The sequence below is a fragment of the Trematomus bernacchii genome, unplaced genomic scaffold (genome assembly GCF_902827165.1).
Source record: "Trematomus bernacchii unplaced genomic scaffold, fTreBer1.1, whole genome shotgun sequence".
Lineage (NCBI taxonomy): Eukaryota > Metazoa > Chordata > Actinopteri > Perciformes > Nototheniidae > Trematomus > Trematomus bernacchii.
The window spans coordinates 16,465,148-16,480,353 of NW_022987593.1; the positions used below are offsets into that span (position 1 = coordinate 16,465,148).

The window sequence follows — 15,206 nt, forward strand, 5'->3', positions numbered from 1 at the left end:
GGAGTACGCTCAGCGCAGCTTCTGAACACAGCCAGGCCGCTGTTGATCTGGGCGCGCGCACACTTGCTCTCCATCAGAGCAATGTATGTTCCCGGCAAACTGAACAGAGGGGCAGACCTCATGTCCAGAGGAGGTCCTCGCCAGGGGGACTGGAGCCTCCATCCCGAGCTGGTCTCCCAGGTATGGAGCCGGTTCGGGAGAGCAGAGGTGGATCTGTTCGCCACACGCGGGAACGCGCAATGCGCCCTCTGGTTCTCCCTGAAAGCGCAGGACCACCCCCCCCCTGGGGGTGGACGCGTTCGCACATCGACCATGGCCCAGGGGACTGTTGTACGCTTTCCCACCAGTCCCGCTGATCCCTCGGTTCCTGGACCGAGTGCAGGAGGAGCGACTGTCAGTGATCCTAATTGCCCCGGAGCGCACGGGCGCTTCCTGGTTTCCATGCCTACAGCGTACGCTGTCAGGCAGACCGTGGGAAATTCCGTGGCGCGGGGACGCTCTCTCGCAGGTGGAGGGAGCGATCAACAGTCACCCTGTGATAGGCCAGCACTTATGGGCATGGCCCCTGAACGGGAACACTTAGAGGGGCTGGGCCTCTCTCAAGATGTTGTCCGGACCATTCAGGGAGCCAGGGCCGCGTCTACCAGAGCGTCCTACACAGCCAAGTGGACAGCTTTCCAGCATTGGTGTGTAGAGAAAAGCCTGGACCCCATTACGTGCCCCCTGCCTCACGTGCTGTCATTCCTCCAGCTGTTGTTGGACAGGAATTTGGCTTTCAACACAATCAAGGTGTATGCTGCTGCCATGTCATCTTGTCATGTGGGTTTCGGGGTCGGGACGGTGTTTAGTCACCCCCTGATGAAACGTTTTCTGCGAGGAGTACGGAGACTCAGACCTGTGTCACGCGCACTAGCGCCTCAGTGGGATTTGGCTTTGGTGTTACGCGCACTAAGCAAAGCCCCATTTGAACCTTTAGATCAGGTTCCCCTTAAGATGTTATCAGCCAAAGTAGTACTACTTTTGGCTCTAACATCAGCAAAGAGGGTGAGTGATTTGTCTGCTCTCTCTGTGGCTCCGTCATGCCTCCGGATCCAAGGAGATGACAGTTCAGCTGTTTTACGCCCTAACCCAGCTTTTATGCCAAAGGTCATCACAAGCTCTTTTAGGTCAAGGGTGATCACCCTGGATGGCTTCTTTCCCCCTCCTCACAGGTCGGAGGAAGAAGCCACGTCTCATCTCCTCTGTCCTGTGCGCGCGCTGTCCTGCTATGTAGCACGCACAGCTGCCTTGCGCCGTTCTCAGAGCCTGTTTGTGCACTACAGAGAGCGCTCGATCGGGCAGCCTCTGTCTGCACAGCGGCTGTCACACTGGCTGTGTGAGGCTGTGTCACAGGCATATGTCTCCTCTGGGATGGATCCTCCGGAGAACATTAATGCGCACTCCACCAGAGGAATTTCCTCCTCCACGGCTTTGCACAGAGGAATGTCAGTGGAAGACATTTGCACTGCGGCATCTTGGTCTTCTCCCTGTTCATTTATTCAATTTTATTTGAGGGATGTCTCCCATTCCTCTCTGACACACCCTGTGCTGAGTGTCCTGTCAGAGTGAGTGACGTCAGGGATCCAGCTGTGCGCCTCTCTCTTGCCTCGGCACACGGAGAGTGGCCTGTATTTCCCTCTTATGAGAGGGACGCCCCCCTTTTTTCCCCTGACACATTTCGTACGGAATGTCTTATCAGAGTGAGTGATGTTGGGGACCCAGCTGTGCGCTCTTCTGCCTGTCTGCACGCAGAGAGCTGCTATTCCCCTCCTTTCTGTCACTGGGCAAAGTGTGACTTTCGTCTCTACTTTCTCACAGCGGACGGGTATGTATTATTCCCAGCCTTCGTCCTCTCATGGTAAATATTCATGTTATGATATATTCCAGGGACTGTGATGCGCCATTCGCATGGCGCAATAGGCATGGGTTATTATCTGAGCAGGTGTGTTTGTGCTTCTTGTACCGGGGCGACCCAGTGGGGCGCAGACTACATCTTGCTTCGCCCTTAACCCAATAGCGATAGCCTTAGAGGGCGAAGCCATATACGAAATAGAACTGAAGTTACCTACTGTAACTCCAGCTTCTATGAGTATTGGCGTAGCCCTCTAAGTTCTGGGCCCCACTGGCTCCACGAATAGCTGAAGAAAAGGTTTTTGTGTGGGAGCAGATTGTCGGGCCTCCTTCCTATTTATACCGGAAGGGAGCCCGAGGGTGGGGCCCACCTTGCGGGCGGGCGTGGACTACAAGTGTTTTCAGTGCTGCGCGGGTGCGCAGGGGGATTACCCAATAGCGATAGCCTTAGAGGGCTACGCCAATACTCATAGAAGCTGGAGTTACAGTAGGTAACTTCAGATATATTCTTTCCGCATTGTTTTTGCCATGAATGTTTCTATTTATTGCACTGCAACATTTTTAAAAAGTGATCTGTGGTGCAGTTGGTTTTATGTTTGGTATCAAACCCAATGTTCTTTTCAAAACCTCCATGCTAACTTCTTCATATAAGCTTAATAAAAATGATGCAAAGCACATCTTTTGTGATTACTCATGTTTCATTAATGTATTTTACAAAAGCAGTTAATAGATGATTCTTATTTATTTTTATATAGCTTCCATGTTATTGTCAGGGTTTGGGGTGAGGCAGGACCCAAATGCAGATTGAGGAGAAGCGGGTTCCAAAGTGTAACAAAAAGCGAGCTTTAATTAAAAAAAAAATAAAAGCTGTTGACAATGAAAAAACAAGACAAAACCATAAATCCATAAACAGGTAGCACGAGGTAGCATCCAGACAAAAACCTGCAGATGCCACGAAATGAGCCAGGCCCTACTGCAAACATGGAGGGTGACAACAAAGACAACGATCAGACATGGAGCACAGGGGAAGACAAGACTAAATACACAGCAGGGTAATCACAGGACAAGACACAGCTGGGCAGTGAGGCAGAAACACAAGGGCAACAGGTGAACACAATCAGACAATCAGACACAGGGAGAACAGAATTTCAAAATAAAACCATGACTAGACAGACAAAACTAAAATCGTAAATCCAATAAAAAGATGTGTCTTATTTTTCCAGTATAGTGAAATATCTGGTATGCATTGGGAATCAATAGGTCACATGACATGAAAGCTTTGAAAGTAAATGACACTTTTCATTAAACGTTTTTCAACTATTTCTCTTAATCATTATTTTCAGTAGTATGGGCAAGTTAGCATGGAGATTTTTAAAATAACAAAGGCTTTGTGCCATTGAAACAGTCATTTATTAGTAAATACCCTTTGGTTAAGAGCTATGAATCGGATAGGAGCTAACTGCCCTTTAACTGCATAACAAATGAGGAAGAAGAGCCTCTAGATCTGACTGAATGTCTGTTGAACATCCAACATAAAACCAACTTCACTGTGGTAAAAACCCCTCTCTTTTTACTCAGAAGACAGGAAGAAGGAAATAAGTGACATGAGTCAGCACATGAAACTGCTCATGGTAATGTGTTTGTAAAAACATCTAGTTAAACAAATGTTTAATGATTTAACACTTGGAGCTAAAGATTTGAAATACTACTCAAACTCTGAAAGTGAAAGTAAGTGAACAGCCTGAAAGCCTCAGGAGAAGTGAGAATGGCTGCTAATGTTTCACCGGATGAGGTGGACTTTACCTGCCCTGTTTGCTGTGATATCTTCAGGGATCCTGTTGTGTTGTTGTGCGGTCACAGCTTCTGTAAGCACTGTCTTCAGCAGTGGTGGAGACAGAGTGCTCTCCAGAGTTGCCCGACATGTAAGGGACTTTTTCCATTGGAACAGCCTCCATATAATCTAGCACTGAGAAACCTGTGTGACAATTTGAGACGAGAGAAGAGTCAGGGATCTAAGTCAGGATCCAAGGATCTGATCTGCAGCCTGCACAGTAGGAAACTGAAGCTCTTCTGTCGAGATGACCGACAGCTCATCTGTGTCGTATGTAGGGATTCACAAAACCACAAGAAGCACAACTGCATCCCCATCAACGAGGCAGCTGAATTCTTCAGGGTAAGAATAAAAGCAGTGTAGAAATATTTTGTAGTTTTCATCACTTTATTTAGAATGATTCATATTTCACATACCAGGCAAATGTGTTGTGTAACTCACCCACTGAATAGTCAGGTAACGTATGTACCTTTTTTTGTAGGCTCAACTCAGTCCTAATGTGATAAGTTTCAAAACGAAACAAAGGTCATTAAAAAAGGAAAAGCTCAAGTGTGATAAAATGCCAAACCACATCAAGGTGAGTCACAGACATGCTGGAATGAATTTACAAGCGGAAAACAGCATGTGTTGTTGACTTTTAAATTAAAAAAAAAAAATTGTTTCTCCTCAGCTCCAAGCTCAGCAGACGGAGAAGACGATCAAAGAGGAGTTTCAGAAGCTTTACCAGTTCCTGCAATCAGAGGAGAGTGCTAGGATTGATGCAGTGAGGATGGAGGCAATGCTCAAAAGTGATTCAATGGACATCAGGATTATACATTTGACAGCAGAGATCTCCTCGTTAACAGACAAACTCAAAACCCTACAGAAGGACATCAAGGCTGACAACATGACATTTATGCTGGTACTAAATGATTACCTTTCTTAATGTAAATTCAGAACATAATGTTGAGTATTTAACAGAATTTAAATATTGATTTGCTATCCTGTTTTCTCTTTATTTAACAGAATGTCAAATCCACTCTGGAGCGGTAAGTGGTTTCCTGTCAAACATTTAAAAGTGTCCACCTTAGCAGCAGAGCTTATGATTGTTTGGGAGGATCAAATCCAAGGTGGGGGGAAAGTCATGGACATGACATTCAAAAGTTTAAGGGTGGTTCAAAAGAGGGGAAGTTAACTGAAAATATTTTCAAAAGTGAATCATACTGTTTAAATGTTTTGTGTGATAATGGCGGATTTTGACAATGCAAACTCCTATATAAAGAAGTTACCATGAAAGCTAGTGAAGAATAGATACCAGTCATGAACAATTCCAAAACATGGGTTTCCTATGATGAAAATGATGACTGTTATAACTTAAACATGCAACAATAACTTAATTCCTTCAGATCAGAGTTCAACCTACCAGACCCTGAGACTCCATTAGGAGCCCTTCTTGACGAGGCCAAACACACTGGGAACCTGTTATTCACAGTCTGGATGAAGATGAAGGACATAATCGAACACAGTAAGCAAAGTGTTTTTGCTTTGTTATATTTTACATTTTAAACTGCAAAGGCATGTCAAGATACTGTTAATTTTTATCAGGAAAGCAACACCTGGCTTTTCCATGAATAGACTGAAATGCCTTTAAGAGAACATTTACCTTTTAATTTAATAAACGTCACAATTAATATCCCCCTTTTGTTTATATTTGCTTTTCCCTGAAGCTCCAGTTACTCTGGACCCCAACACTGGCGGCAGCTTCCTTAGTATATCCGAACACATGACTCGTTCAACAACAATGAACACGAGTCAGACCCTTCCTGAAAACCCAGAAAGGCTGCGCGCCGATGACGTCCTTGGCTCTGAAGGCTTTAGCCGTGGAAAACACAGCTGGGATGTGGAGGTAGAAGAGTATTGGGCTCTTGGTGTGGCAAGTAAAGAAAACCTCCATACAAAGATCTGGGCCATTTACAGGGGCCCTTGCACTGACACCCTGTGTGAACTTACTCCAGAGAATGATGTGGAACTTGTATTTGAAGATTCATTTCCCAAAAGAGTCAGAGTGCAGCTTGATTATGACCATGGAATATTAGCCTTTTTTGACCTTGACAGGAAAAAACCTGTCCACACTATCAAATACACTTTCACAGAAACGGTCTTTCCGTATTTTCAGCATAACGTAAAAATGCTTCCTGCTGAATGGTCAGTTACGCAAAGACAACCCACTTAAACATTCTGCATCATTGCAGAGGTCAAACAACAGGATGAGGCCTTATTTTGGGGCCTTAAGTATTTGCGAAATGAACTACCTTAGCGAACTGTTATGGCCAAATTAGGAACATGAGTTTTTATCAGTGTCTATTTTTTATTATTTTCTTTTTTCTTAAGGTTTTCATTTGTCAGTTTTCAGTATATTTGGGTAAATCTTTGGCTATCCCTGTAACGTTTTTGACAGCTGTAGATGTTAGTAACCAAAAACATGTCAACCTCACCATTGTAAGTCATCATGCATGCTATCCCTGTTTGCTCTTAGTTTATTCAGCTTTAAAGGGGCACCCGACTGACTTTACACTTGAAGTTTGGTTTACTCATCCTGAGAAGTACTAAACAGCTTGTAACAAAAACGGAGTCTATACGGTATTTGGTGGCTCTGAAAGATCTTTGAAAGTGGCGTTTAAAAGATATGAGCATTTAGGAGGAAGCAAGGCTCAAATGAAAGATTATAATGAGTTGCATTATGGGAAATGTAGGATCCAGGATGACACACACCAGGGTCTAAAAGTTGTTTTGTATTAAACTAGATATAAACTAAATCACTGGAAGTTTAATATAATGCTTTGTTATTTTCAAGAATATACGGTTGATAGAGGTTAGGTTTTTTTTTTTCCTTTTTTATTTCAGGATAAATCCACTGTAGAGATTGTATATATCAGCTTCTTTTAAAACAGACTTTCAGAGTTAAATCATGTAAATATGTGATCAGACTAAGATTAATAAAATGTTACCGTTTTAATAAAGTTCTATTGTTTTTGGGTAATGCTGTTATTTGAACATGTTTGAGGCAGATTTGTGATTAGGGCTTAATAAAGGAAATAGACTTACAGTAACGTGCTTCAATATCAATACATATTTGACTTGTCCCTGCAGTAACATGGCTTGCTTGGCTTGAAATAAAGAATCCAAAAAACAAATGCCTCGAGTGTCTTCATTCAAAATCTCTAATATTCGCTTAATGCCCCTCTGTGGCTGGTACGTTTGCCTACATGCACACGTAGCACAGGGATGAATCATAATGAGACAATACCTACAATCTCTAGTGTAATACCATCTCTCTCTCGGTTTGTCGCTGACACACTCACACACACGTCTGAGTCCCTGCACTGATACTGAATCTCAGTGGTATATATGTATATACATATACACATATATATGTATGTATATATATTTATGTGTATATATATATATATATATATTTATGTGTATATATATATATATATATATATATATATATATATATATATATATATATTAAATAAATAAAATAAGAACTCATTCTCAAAAAAGATAAACGCCATTCTTAAAAGGTATAAACGAACAATAGTTAGATTAATATTGATTAGAGTGCACAATAGAAATAAAATAATTCAGAGAAGAAAAAGCGATATGTTATCTATCCAGTGGCGGCTCCAGAGTATTTGTGTTGGGTAATCTATGGTAGGGCTAACCCATACAGTGGTGGGGCTCAAGTCAGTATTTGCAATGTAATTACATACACGCTATATCGCCCCCCTTGACAGTGAAACGCCACGCGTGAGGTTTAGATTATTTCCCTGTCTCAATCCAAATTGAACTGTATGAAATAAAAAGGCACATTTGTCTTGTAGTAAATAAAAAGGGCGACCTGGAGCCAATCCTGCAATTTCCCCACAGGTGAAAGAGTTGACATGCTGAAAACCCAACCCCTACAGGGGGGTCTGGGGGGATTCTCCCCCAGGAGATTTTTTGAAATACTAACATAAAATACACATTCTGGTACTCTCTTGAGAAGAAAAATAAATAAATCTGTTACTACATATTTAAAAAAATGAATGCCATTTTTGTTTTTTGTTACTTTGTTCTGAAAGCTGAACCTGCTGCTCCTCAGAGAGAAAGGGGAAGAGGCTGTGTGAATTACATTGTGGATAAGGGTGGATAGCCCCCATTGTTCTGTGTGTCAAAATGAAAGACAGCCCACACACCTATCAATCATCAAACCGTGGGGTCTTATTTCAATGTTGTATCGATGTATATAGAGATGTACTACCGCTAAAGTATTCTCCGTCGGGACTTCCTGCACGCCGTTATCGTGATTCTGATTGGCCAGAAGACATTATCAAAGATGTTTTATTGGGAAGAAGATCACTACGTGACAAAAGTTTTCAAAACCGTTTCTAGTCTTCGGTATTTCCAGACAAGTGGCTACTGAAATCAATCTTACTAACTGCTGTCTGTGCAATGTACTCCGCGCGAGATGACGGACTTTATTTAGCTTACTTTAACATCATTTTTCATGGTGGGGCTAAGGTGGGGCTAAGCCATTTCTTGGTATGGCTGTAGCCTACCCCAGCCATACCCTGGCGCCGCCACTGTATCTATCAAAACCCAGTTAGATTAACATTCATTGGACTGCACACTTTGTTTGTTTGTGTGGATATGTAGCAAATTAACATTTTAAATAGCACTTAATGACTGACTGAATGGAAATGACAATAAATGAAAATGTAAAACGAAAAAGCGATCATGAAAATGTTTCCAATAAATAAATAAAATAATTTTCCACCACTTTGTTGTTCAGATATATCACATATTTGTAACTGAATGATGCATTCATTGAAACAAAACACAGTATAAACTGAGGAGTGAGTCCCGTGAGTTTCATGTGTTTTCTTCACTCCGCTGGGAAACTCTGCTCTCATGTCAAGAAGCATCAGATCAGTGCATGCGCTGCATCGTCCAATCAGTGAGCGATACACAGTAAGGGGGCGGGGAGAGTCTCTGAGGATTTCACCGGAGGATGGTCTGGTGCAGCGCCATATAGATAGAATATTTTAATCTGTTTTTTTAATCTATTATACGGCTCTGGTCTGGTGGTTCCTCGGTTATCGCTCCTCCATTATCGCTCCTCGCTCCTCGATCCTCGGTCCTCCGGCAGAAATAAGAGCCATGGGACGCTACTCAAGATGGCGCAGACAAATCAACATCCGGTGATACCGAGGAAATTAAAATAATCGACCTGAGACGCAGCCAGAGTCTCTGCAGGACAAGAGGGACAAATACAAAGGAGTGGAGGAAACATACAAGGAAGTGATTCAAGTGTCCGAGAAGCAGCTGCTGTCCACAGAGAGGCAGATCAGAGCAGAGTTCATCAAGCTCCATCAGTTCCTGAAAGAGGAAGAGGAGTCCAGACTGGCAGCTCTGAGGGAGGAAGAGGAGCTGAAGGGGAAGACTATCAGCAGAGAGATGAAGAGCATTCAGGAGAACATCTCCTCTCTGTCACACAGTATCTCTGCTGTTGAAGAAGAGCTGCAGAAACAGAGCTCACTGTCAGACCCACAGCTGCTCTCAGGAGCGCTGCCAGATGTGGCCAAACACCTGGGCAACCTGTCCTTCAGAGTCTGGGAGAAGATGAAGGACCAGGTCCACTTCAGTCCTGTCATTCTGGACCCAAACACTGCAAACAGCTGGCTCTCTCTGTCTAATGATCTGACCAGTGTGAGACATGGAGACAAAGATCAGCAGTTTCCTGATAATCCAGAGAGATTCACTCAGTATGCTGTTGTTCTGGGCTATGAGGGCTTCAGCTCAGGGAAACACAGCTGGGAGGTGGAGGTGGGAGATCATCCTGACTGGAATATAGGTTTGACTAAAGAGTCAGTTGACAGGAAGGGAGAGAGACCAGGTGCCTCACCAAAATATGGAATCTGGTGTTTAATACATCGCAGTGGAAAATACACTAATGGTGCTGGTAAGACTGTCAGAGTGGAGAAGAATCTCCAGAGGATCAGAGTCCAGCTGGACTATGACAGGGGGGAGGTGTCCTTCTACGACCCTGAAGACATGACTCCCATCTGCACTCACACAGACACTTTCACTGAGAAACTCTTCCCATATTTCAAAATTGGAAAAGCTGGTGATGCTAAAACTGCTGATATCAAAATCTGTCAAAGTGAGATTTCTCTGTGATGTTCAGGAGTGTTGGTTCAGACTTTATTCTGACTTCGTCTGTCTGGATCCTTTTGAAATAATCAAGGTAAAAAACAACAGATGATAATCAGAATTTAATTTGAGTCTGTAAGATTTTAAATGTTAAGATTTGATCATGTTTTATTTACAGAGTTTTACACGTTTTACTCAAAGTCTCAGTGCAACAAAACTAATTATTTGTTTATTTGTTATAGTTTATCATTTTGTTATACTTTATTATCATGTGTTTATAGCTTTAAAGGTGGGGTAGGTAATTCACTTCAGAAACACTTTTTGTTATATTCCATGGAATGCTCTTAACATCCCGATAGCAATGAATACCTTAAATGCTTTGACAAAAAATCCATAAAAAATGTCATCTGTGGAAGCCGTAGAACTGTAAAAAGCACAACCAATCATCTGAGCCGGCCCGGCTAAAGTAACTGGATGGCCTACCTGCCTGTCAGCCTTCCATCTGTGCACAAACTTATCTCGTGCCCTCATTGGTCATGTGCGCGTTTGTGTGTGTTGGAGGAGGGGCTCTGTAATGCTGTGTTCACACCGGACGCGATGCGACGTTTGGGGGCGGCGCGATTACATGTAAAGTCAATGCAGAGACGTGGACAGACGCGAATTCGCTCCGACGGCGCGCATGAAGCGGTGGACGCAGCGCAAATCACACGATTGAGGCGATTGAACAGTGCCGCGTTAAACGCGAGAGTTCAATTTTTTCAACTCGAGCGTCAAATTCACGTGACGCGTTCTCGCGGAAGCCAATCAGCGGTGAGGATCTCAGCCGCCGTCACTGACGTTCAACCACACAACATCAGCCGTTAGCTGTTAGCAGTTAGCACACAGAGCTCACAGCTCCTCATATCCGTTCAGAAACTGGACAAAAGTTAAACAAGTACAAACCACAGACTGTCTGTGTCATGGTGAATACAGTCGCTGCTTATTTATGTCTGTAGGCCGTTGTTGTGAGTGTGGAATGAGCATATACAACGTTAGCTTAGCCTGGTTGACCCGATCTTCATTCAGAAAACAAGCATTTTAAAAGGTGTTTTGCCTGCCGTCTTGTCTGCAGACTTGTCAAAGCATTAATTCATGGTTGTTACTAACCGGTATCAGTATGTTGTTACTTCGGCATCATTTAGAAACGTGTATTACAATTTAATCACGGTAAAATATGTTCATTTGTTGTAGTTGTAGCTCCCGAGCCAGCGCGTCTTGTTTGAATGATGCGAGTAAACACAGCTGGCAGCCGCGGTGAACCTCCAGCGTTTAGAGCGATGCGATAGGAGCGATTAGAGCGAAGCGAATAGTCGCATCGCGTCCGGTGTGAACGCAGCATTAGGAAGTCGGAAGGAAGGGGCAGATTTTTTCCGGTTGTGTATTTTCAAATTCTAGCGCACTCGAGCTGGTTTCTCCATTCTTACCTACCCCACCTTTGAGTGATTTTCAAATGATCGTTTTAATGGATGTCATGAGATTGTTTGATGTTTTTTGTGAATTCTTGGCTTTTAAGAAATGTATTCATTTTGTATGTCGTGCTGAAACTGCATGAAATCAACCAAACTAACAAATGAAAGCGGTCAATTCTCCTTTCATCAACATCTAGTTAATAATGACACACTATATAGCACTATAAGTCATGAGTTTAACTTTCTGATATTTGTAGGTCTTTTGATGAATTATGTTTAGATATGGATATATTGTTTTACTCTCCACGGGCAAGTCATTTAATACTTCTATTTCATTCTTTCATTGTTGCAATGTTTCTTTGGGACGTTTTCCGTACTGTATACATGGACAATAACATTTATTGTGATTGAAAATGTAAATGTTGTTATCAACCTGAAAGGAATCACAGCTGTAGAATTCAGTTTAGTATTTGTAATGCTGCTTCAGATATCTTATGATTCAATAACCAGCAGTTTGATGCAGAAATGTGTCTCTGAACTTGATATTGGTTTCTTCAGGTGAATCTGTCATATGTGACAAATTACAAATATAAATGACAAAAGATCTTGTAAAAATGTGCTAATAACGTTATTCTGTGAGTTATTTCCCTCTGCATTATGAACGCGCATCTACCCCCACGGGACCGCGCCGCCCGGCACGTTCATGTTACGTGTTCAGCACTGCATGCGTTTATCTTTACCCATGGATGCACAATAAGAACGGACCCATATCGCCTTACTGCCAGCCCACGGAGCTGTAATAATGGATATATTGCACATGTTTGCTGTAATTCATCATTTGTAAAATATTATACTACATGGGCTGTATGATTAAATCTTGTACCGTAAATGTTGTATTAAATAAAGTTAATATTACCGACGTCGATTAACGTCCCTGTAGCTTCTTATTGCACTAAGAAGCTTATTGCACTGTGTATATATATATATACATATATATATACATATGTATATATATATACATATATACATATATATATATATATATATACATATGTATATATATACATATATATATACACATACATATATATACATATATATATATATATATCTGTTAGTACACATTTACTGACATATACATTTGTATCATCTGTTGTAGAACCAAATAAAATAAAATAAGAACTCATTCTCAAAAAAGATAAACGCCATTCTTAAAAGGTATAAATGAACATTAATATTGATTAGAGTGCACAATAGAAATAAAATAATTCAGAGAAGAAAAAGAGATATGTTATCTATCAAAACCCAGTTAGATTAACATTCATTGGACTGCACACTTTGTTTGTTTGTGTGGATATGTAGCAAATTAGCATGTTAAATAGCACTTAATGACTGACTGAATGGAAATGACAATGAATAAATGAAAATGTAAAACGAAAAAGTGATCATGAAAATGTTTCCAATAAATAAATAAAATAATTTTCCACCACTTTGTTGTTCAGATATATCACATATTTGTAACTGAATGATGCATTAATTGAAACAAAACACAGTATAAACTGAGGAGTGAGTCTCGTGAGTTTCATGTGTTTTCTTCACTCCGCTGGGAAACTTTGCTCTCATGTCAAGAAGCATCAGATCAGTGCATGCGCTGCATCGTCCAATCAGTGAGCGATACACAGTAAGGGGGCGGGGAGAGTCTCTGAGGATTTCACCGGAGGATGGTCTGGTGGTTCCTCGGTTATAGCTCCTCCATTATCGCTCCTCGCTCCTCGATCCTCGGTCCTCCGGCAGAAATAAGAGCCATGGGACGCTACTCAAGATGGCGCAGACAAATCAACATTCGGTGATACCGAGGAAATGAAAATAGTCGACCTGAGACGCAGCCAGAGTCTCTGCAGGACAAGAGGGACAAATACAAAGGAGTGGAGGAAACATACAAGGAAGTGATTCAATTGTCCGAGAAGCAGCTGCTGTCCACAGAGAGGCAGATCAGAGCAGAGTTCATCAAGCTCCATCAGTTCCTGAAAGAGGAAGAGGAGTCCAGACTGGCAGCTCTGAGGGAGGAAGAGGAGCTGAAGGGGAAGACTATCAGCAGAGAGATGAAGAGCATTCAGGAGCACATCTCCTCTCTGTCACACAGTATCTCTGCTGTTGAAGAAGAGCTGCAGAAACACAACGGGCCCTTCCTCAGCAGTTACAAAGCCACTCAGAGCAGAGCCAGAGTCCAGAGCTCACTGTCAGACCCACAGCTGCTCTCAGGAGCGCTGCCAGATGTGGCCAAACACCTGGGCAACCTGTCCTTCAGAGTCTGGGAGAAGATGAAGGACCAGGTCCACTTCAGTCCTGTCATTCTGGACCCAAACACTGCAAGCAGCTGGCTCTCTCTGTCTGATGATCTGACCAGTGTGAGACATGGAGACAAAGATCAGCAGCTTCCTGGTAATCCAGAGAGATGCACTAACTATACTGTTGTTCTGGGCTCTGAGGGCTTCAGCTCAGGGAAACACAGCTGGGAGGTGGAGGTGGGAGATCATCCTGCCTGGAGTATAGGTTTGACTAAAGAGTCAGTTGACAGGAAGAGAGAGGTATTTGTCTCACCAGAATATGGAATCTGGTGTTTAGCACATCGCAGTGGAAAATACACTGATGGTGCTGGTGAGACTGTCAGAGTGGAGAAGAATCTCCAGAGGATCAGAGTCCAGCTGGACTATGACAGGGGGGAGGTGTCCTTCTACGACCCTGAAGACATGACTCCCATCTGCACTCACGGAGACACTTTCACTGAGAAACTCTTCCCATATTTCAAAATTGGAAAAGCTGGTGATGCTAAAACTGCTGATATCAAAATCTGTCAAAGTGAGATTCCTCTGTGATGCTCAGGAGTGTTGGTTCAGACTTTATTCTGACTTCGTCTGTCTAGATCCTTTTGAAATAATCAAGGTAAAAAACAACAGATGATAATCAGAATTTAATTTGAGTCTGTAAGATTTTAAATGTTAAGAAGATTTGATCATGTTTTATTTACAGAGTTTTACACGTTTTACTCAAAGTCTCAGTGCAACAAAAGTAATTATTTGTTCATTTTTATAGTTTATCATTTTGTTATACTTTATTATCATGTTTTTATAGCTTTAATGGTGGGGTAGGTAATTCACTTCAGAAACACTTTTTGTTATATTCCATGGAATGCTCTTAACATCCCGATAGCAATGAATATCTTAAATGCTTTGACAAAAAATCCATAAAAAATGTCATCTGTGGAAGCCGTAGTACTGTCAAAAGCACGACCAATCATCTGAGCCGGCCCGGCTAAAGTAACTGGATGGCCTACCTGCCTGTCAGCCTTCCATCTGTGCACAAACTTATCTCGTGCCCTCATTGGTCATGTGTGCGTTTGTGTGTGTTGGAGGAGGGGCTCTGTAAGGAAGTGGCAGATTTTCTCCGGCTGTGTATTTTCAAATTCTAGCGCACTCGAGCTGGTTTCTCCATTCTTACCTACCCCACCTTTAAGTGATTTTCAAATGATCCTTTTAATGGATGTCATGAGATTGATTGATTATGTTTTTTGTGAATTCTTGGCTTTTAAGAAATGTATTCATTTTGTATGTCGTGCTGAAACTGCATGAAATCAACCAAACTAACAAATGAAAGCGGTCAATTCTCCTTTTATCAACATAGTTAATAATGAGACACTATATAGCACTATAAGTCATGAGTTTAACTTTCTGATATTTGTAGGTCTTTTGATGAATTATGTTTAGATATGGATATATTGTTTTACTCTCCACGGGCAAGTAATTTAATACTTCTATTTCATTCTTTCATTGTTGCAATGTTTCTTTGGGACGTTTTCCGTA

The 15,206-nt window shown here is 42.1% G+C and overlaps 1 protein-coding gene across 1 annotated transcript; it reads left to right on the top strand.

The window, feature by feature from the left end:
* Nucleotides 1–3,465: 3,465 nt before the first annotated feature.
* LOC117481982 lies at nt 3,466–14,497 on the top strand. Its single transcript, XM_034129927.1, has 8 exons — nt 3,466–4,063; nt 4,203–4,298; nt 4,392–4,622; nt 4,727–4,749; nt 5,107–5,225; nt 5,428–5,930; nt 8,987–9,868; nt 13,209–14,497. The coding sequence occupies exons 1-8, from the start codon at nt 3,656–3,658 to the stop codon at nt 14,220–14,222; spliced, it is 3,276 nt and encodes a 1,091-aa protein (XP_033985818.1). The 5' UTR covers nt 3,466–3,655; the 3' UTR covers nt 14,223–14,497.
* Nucleotides 14,498–15,206: the final 709 nt, after the last annotated feature.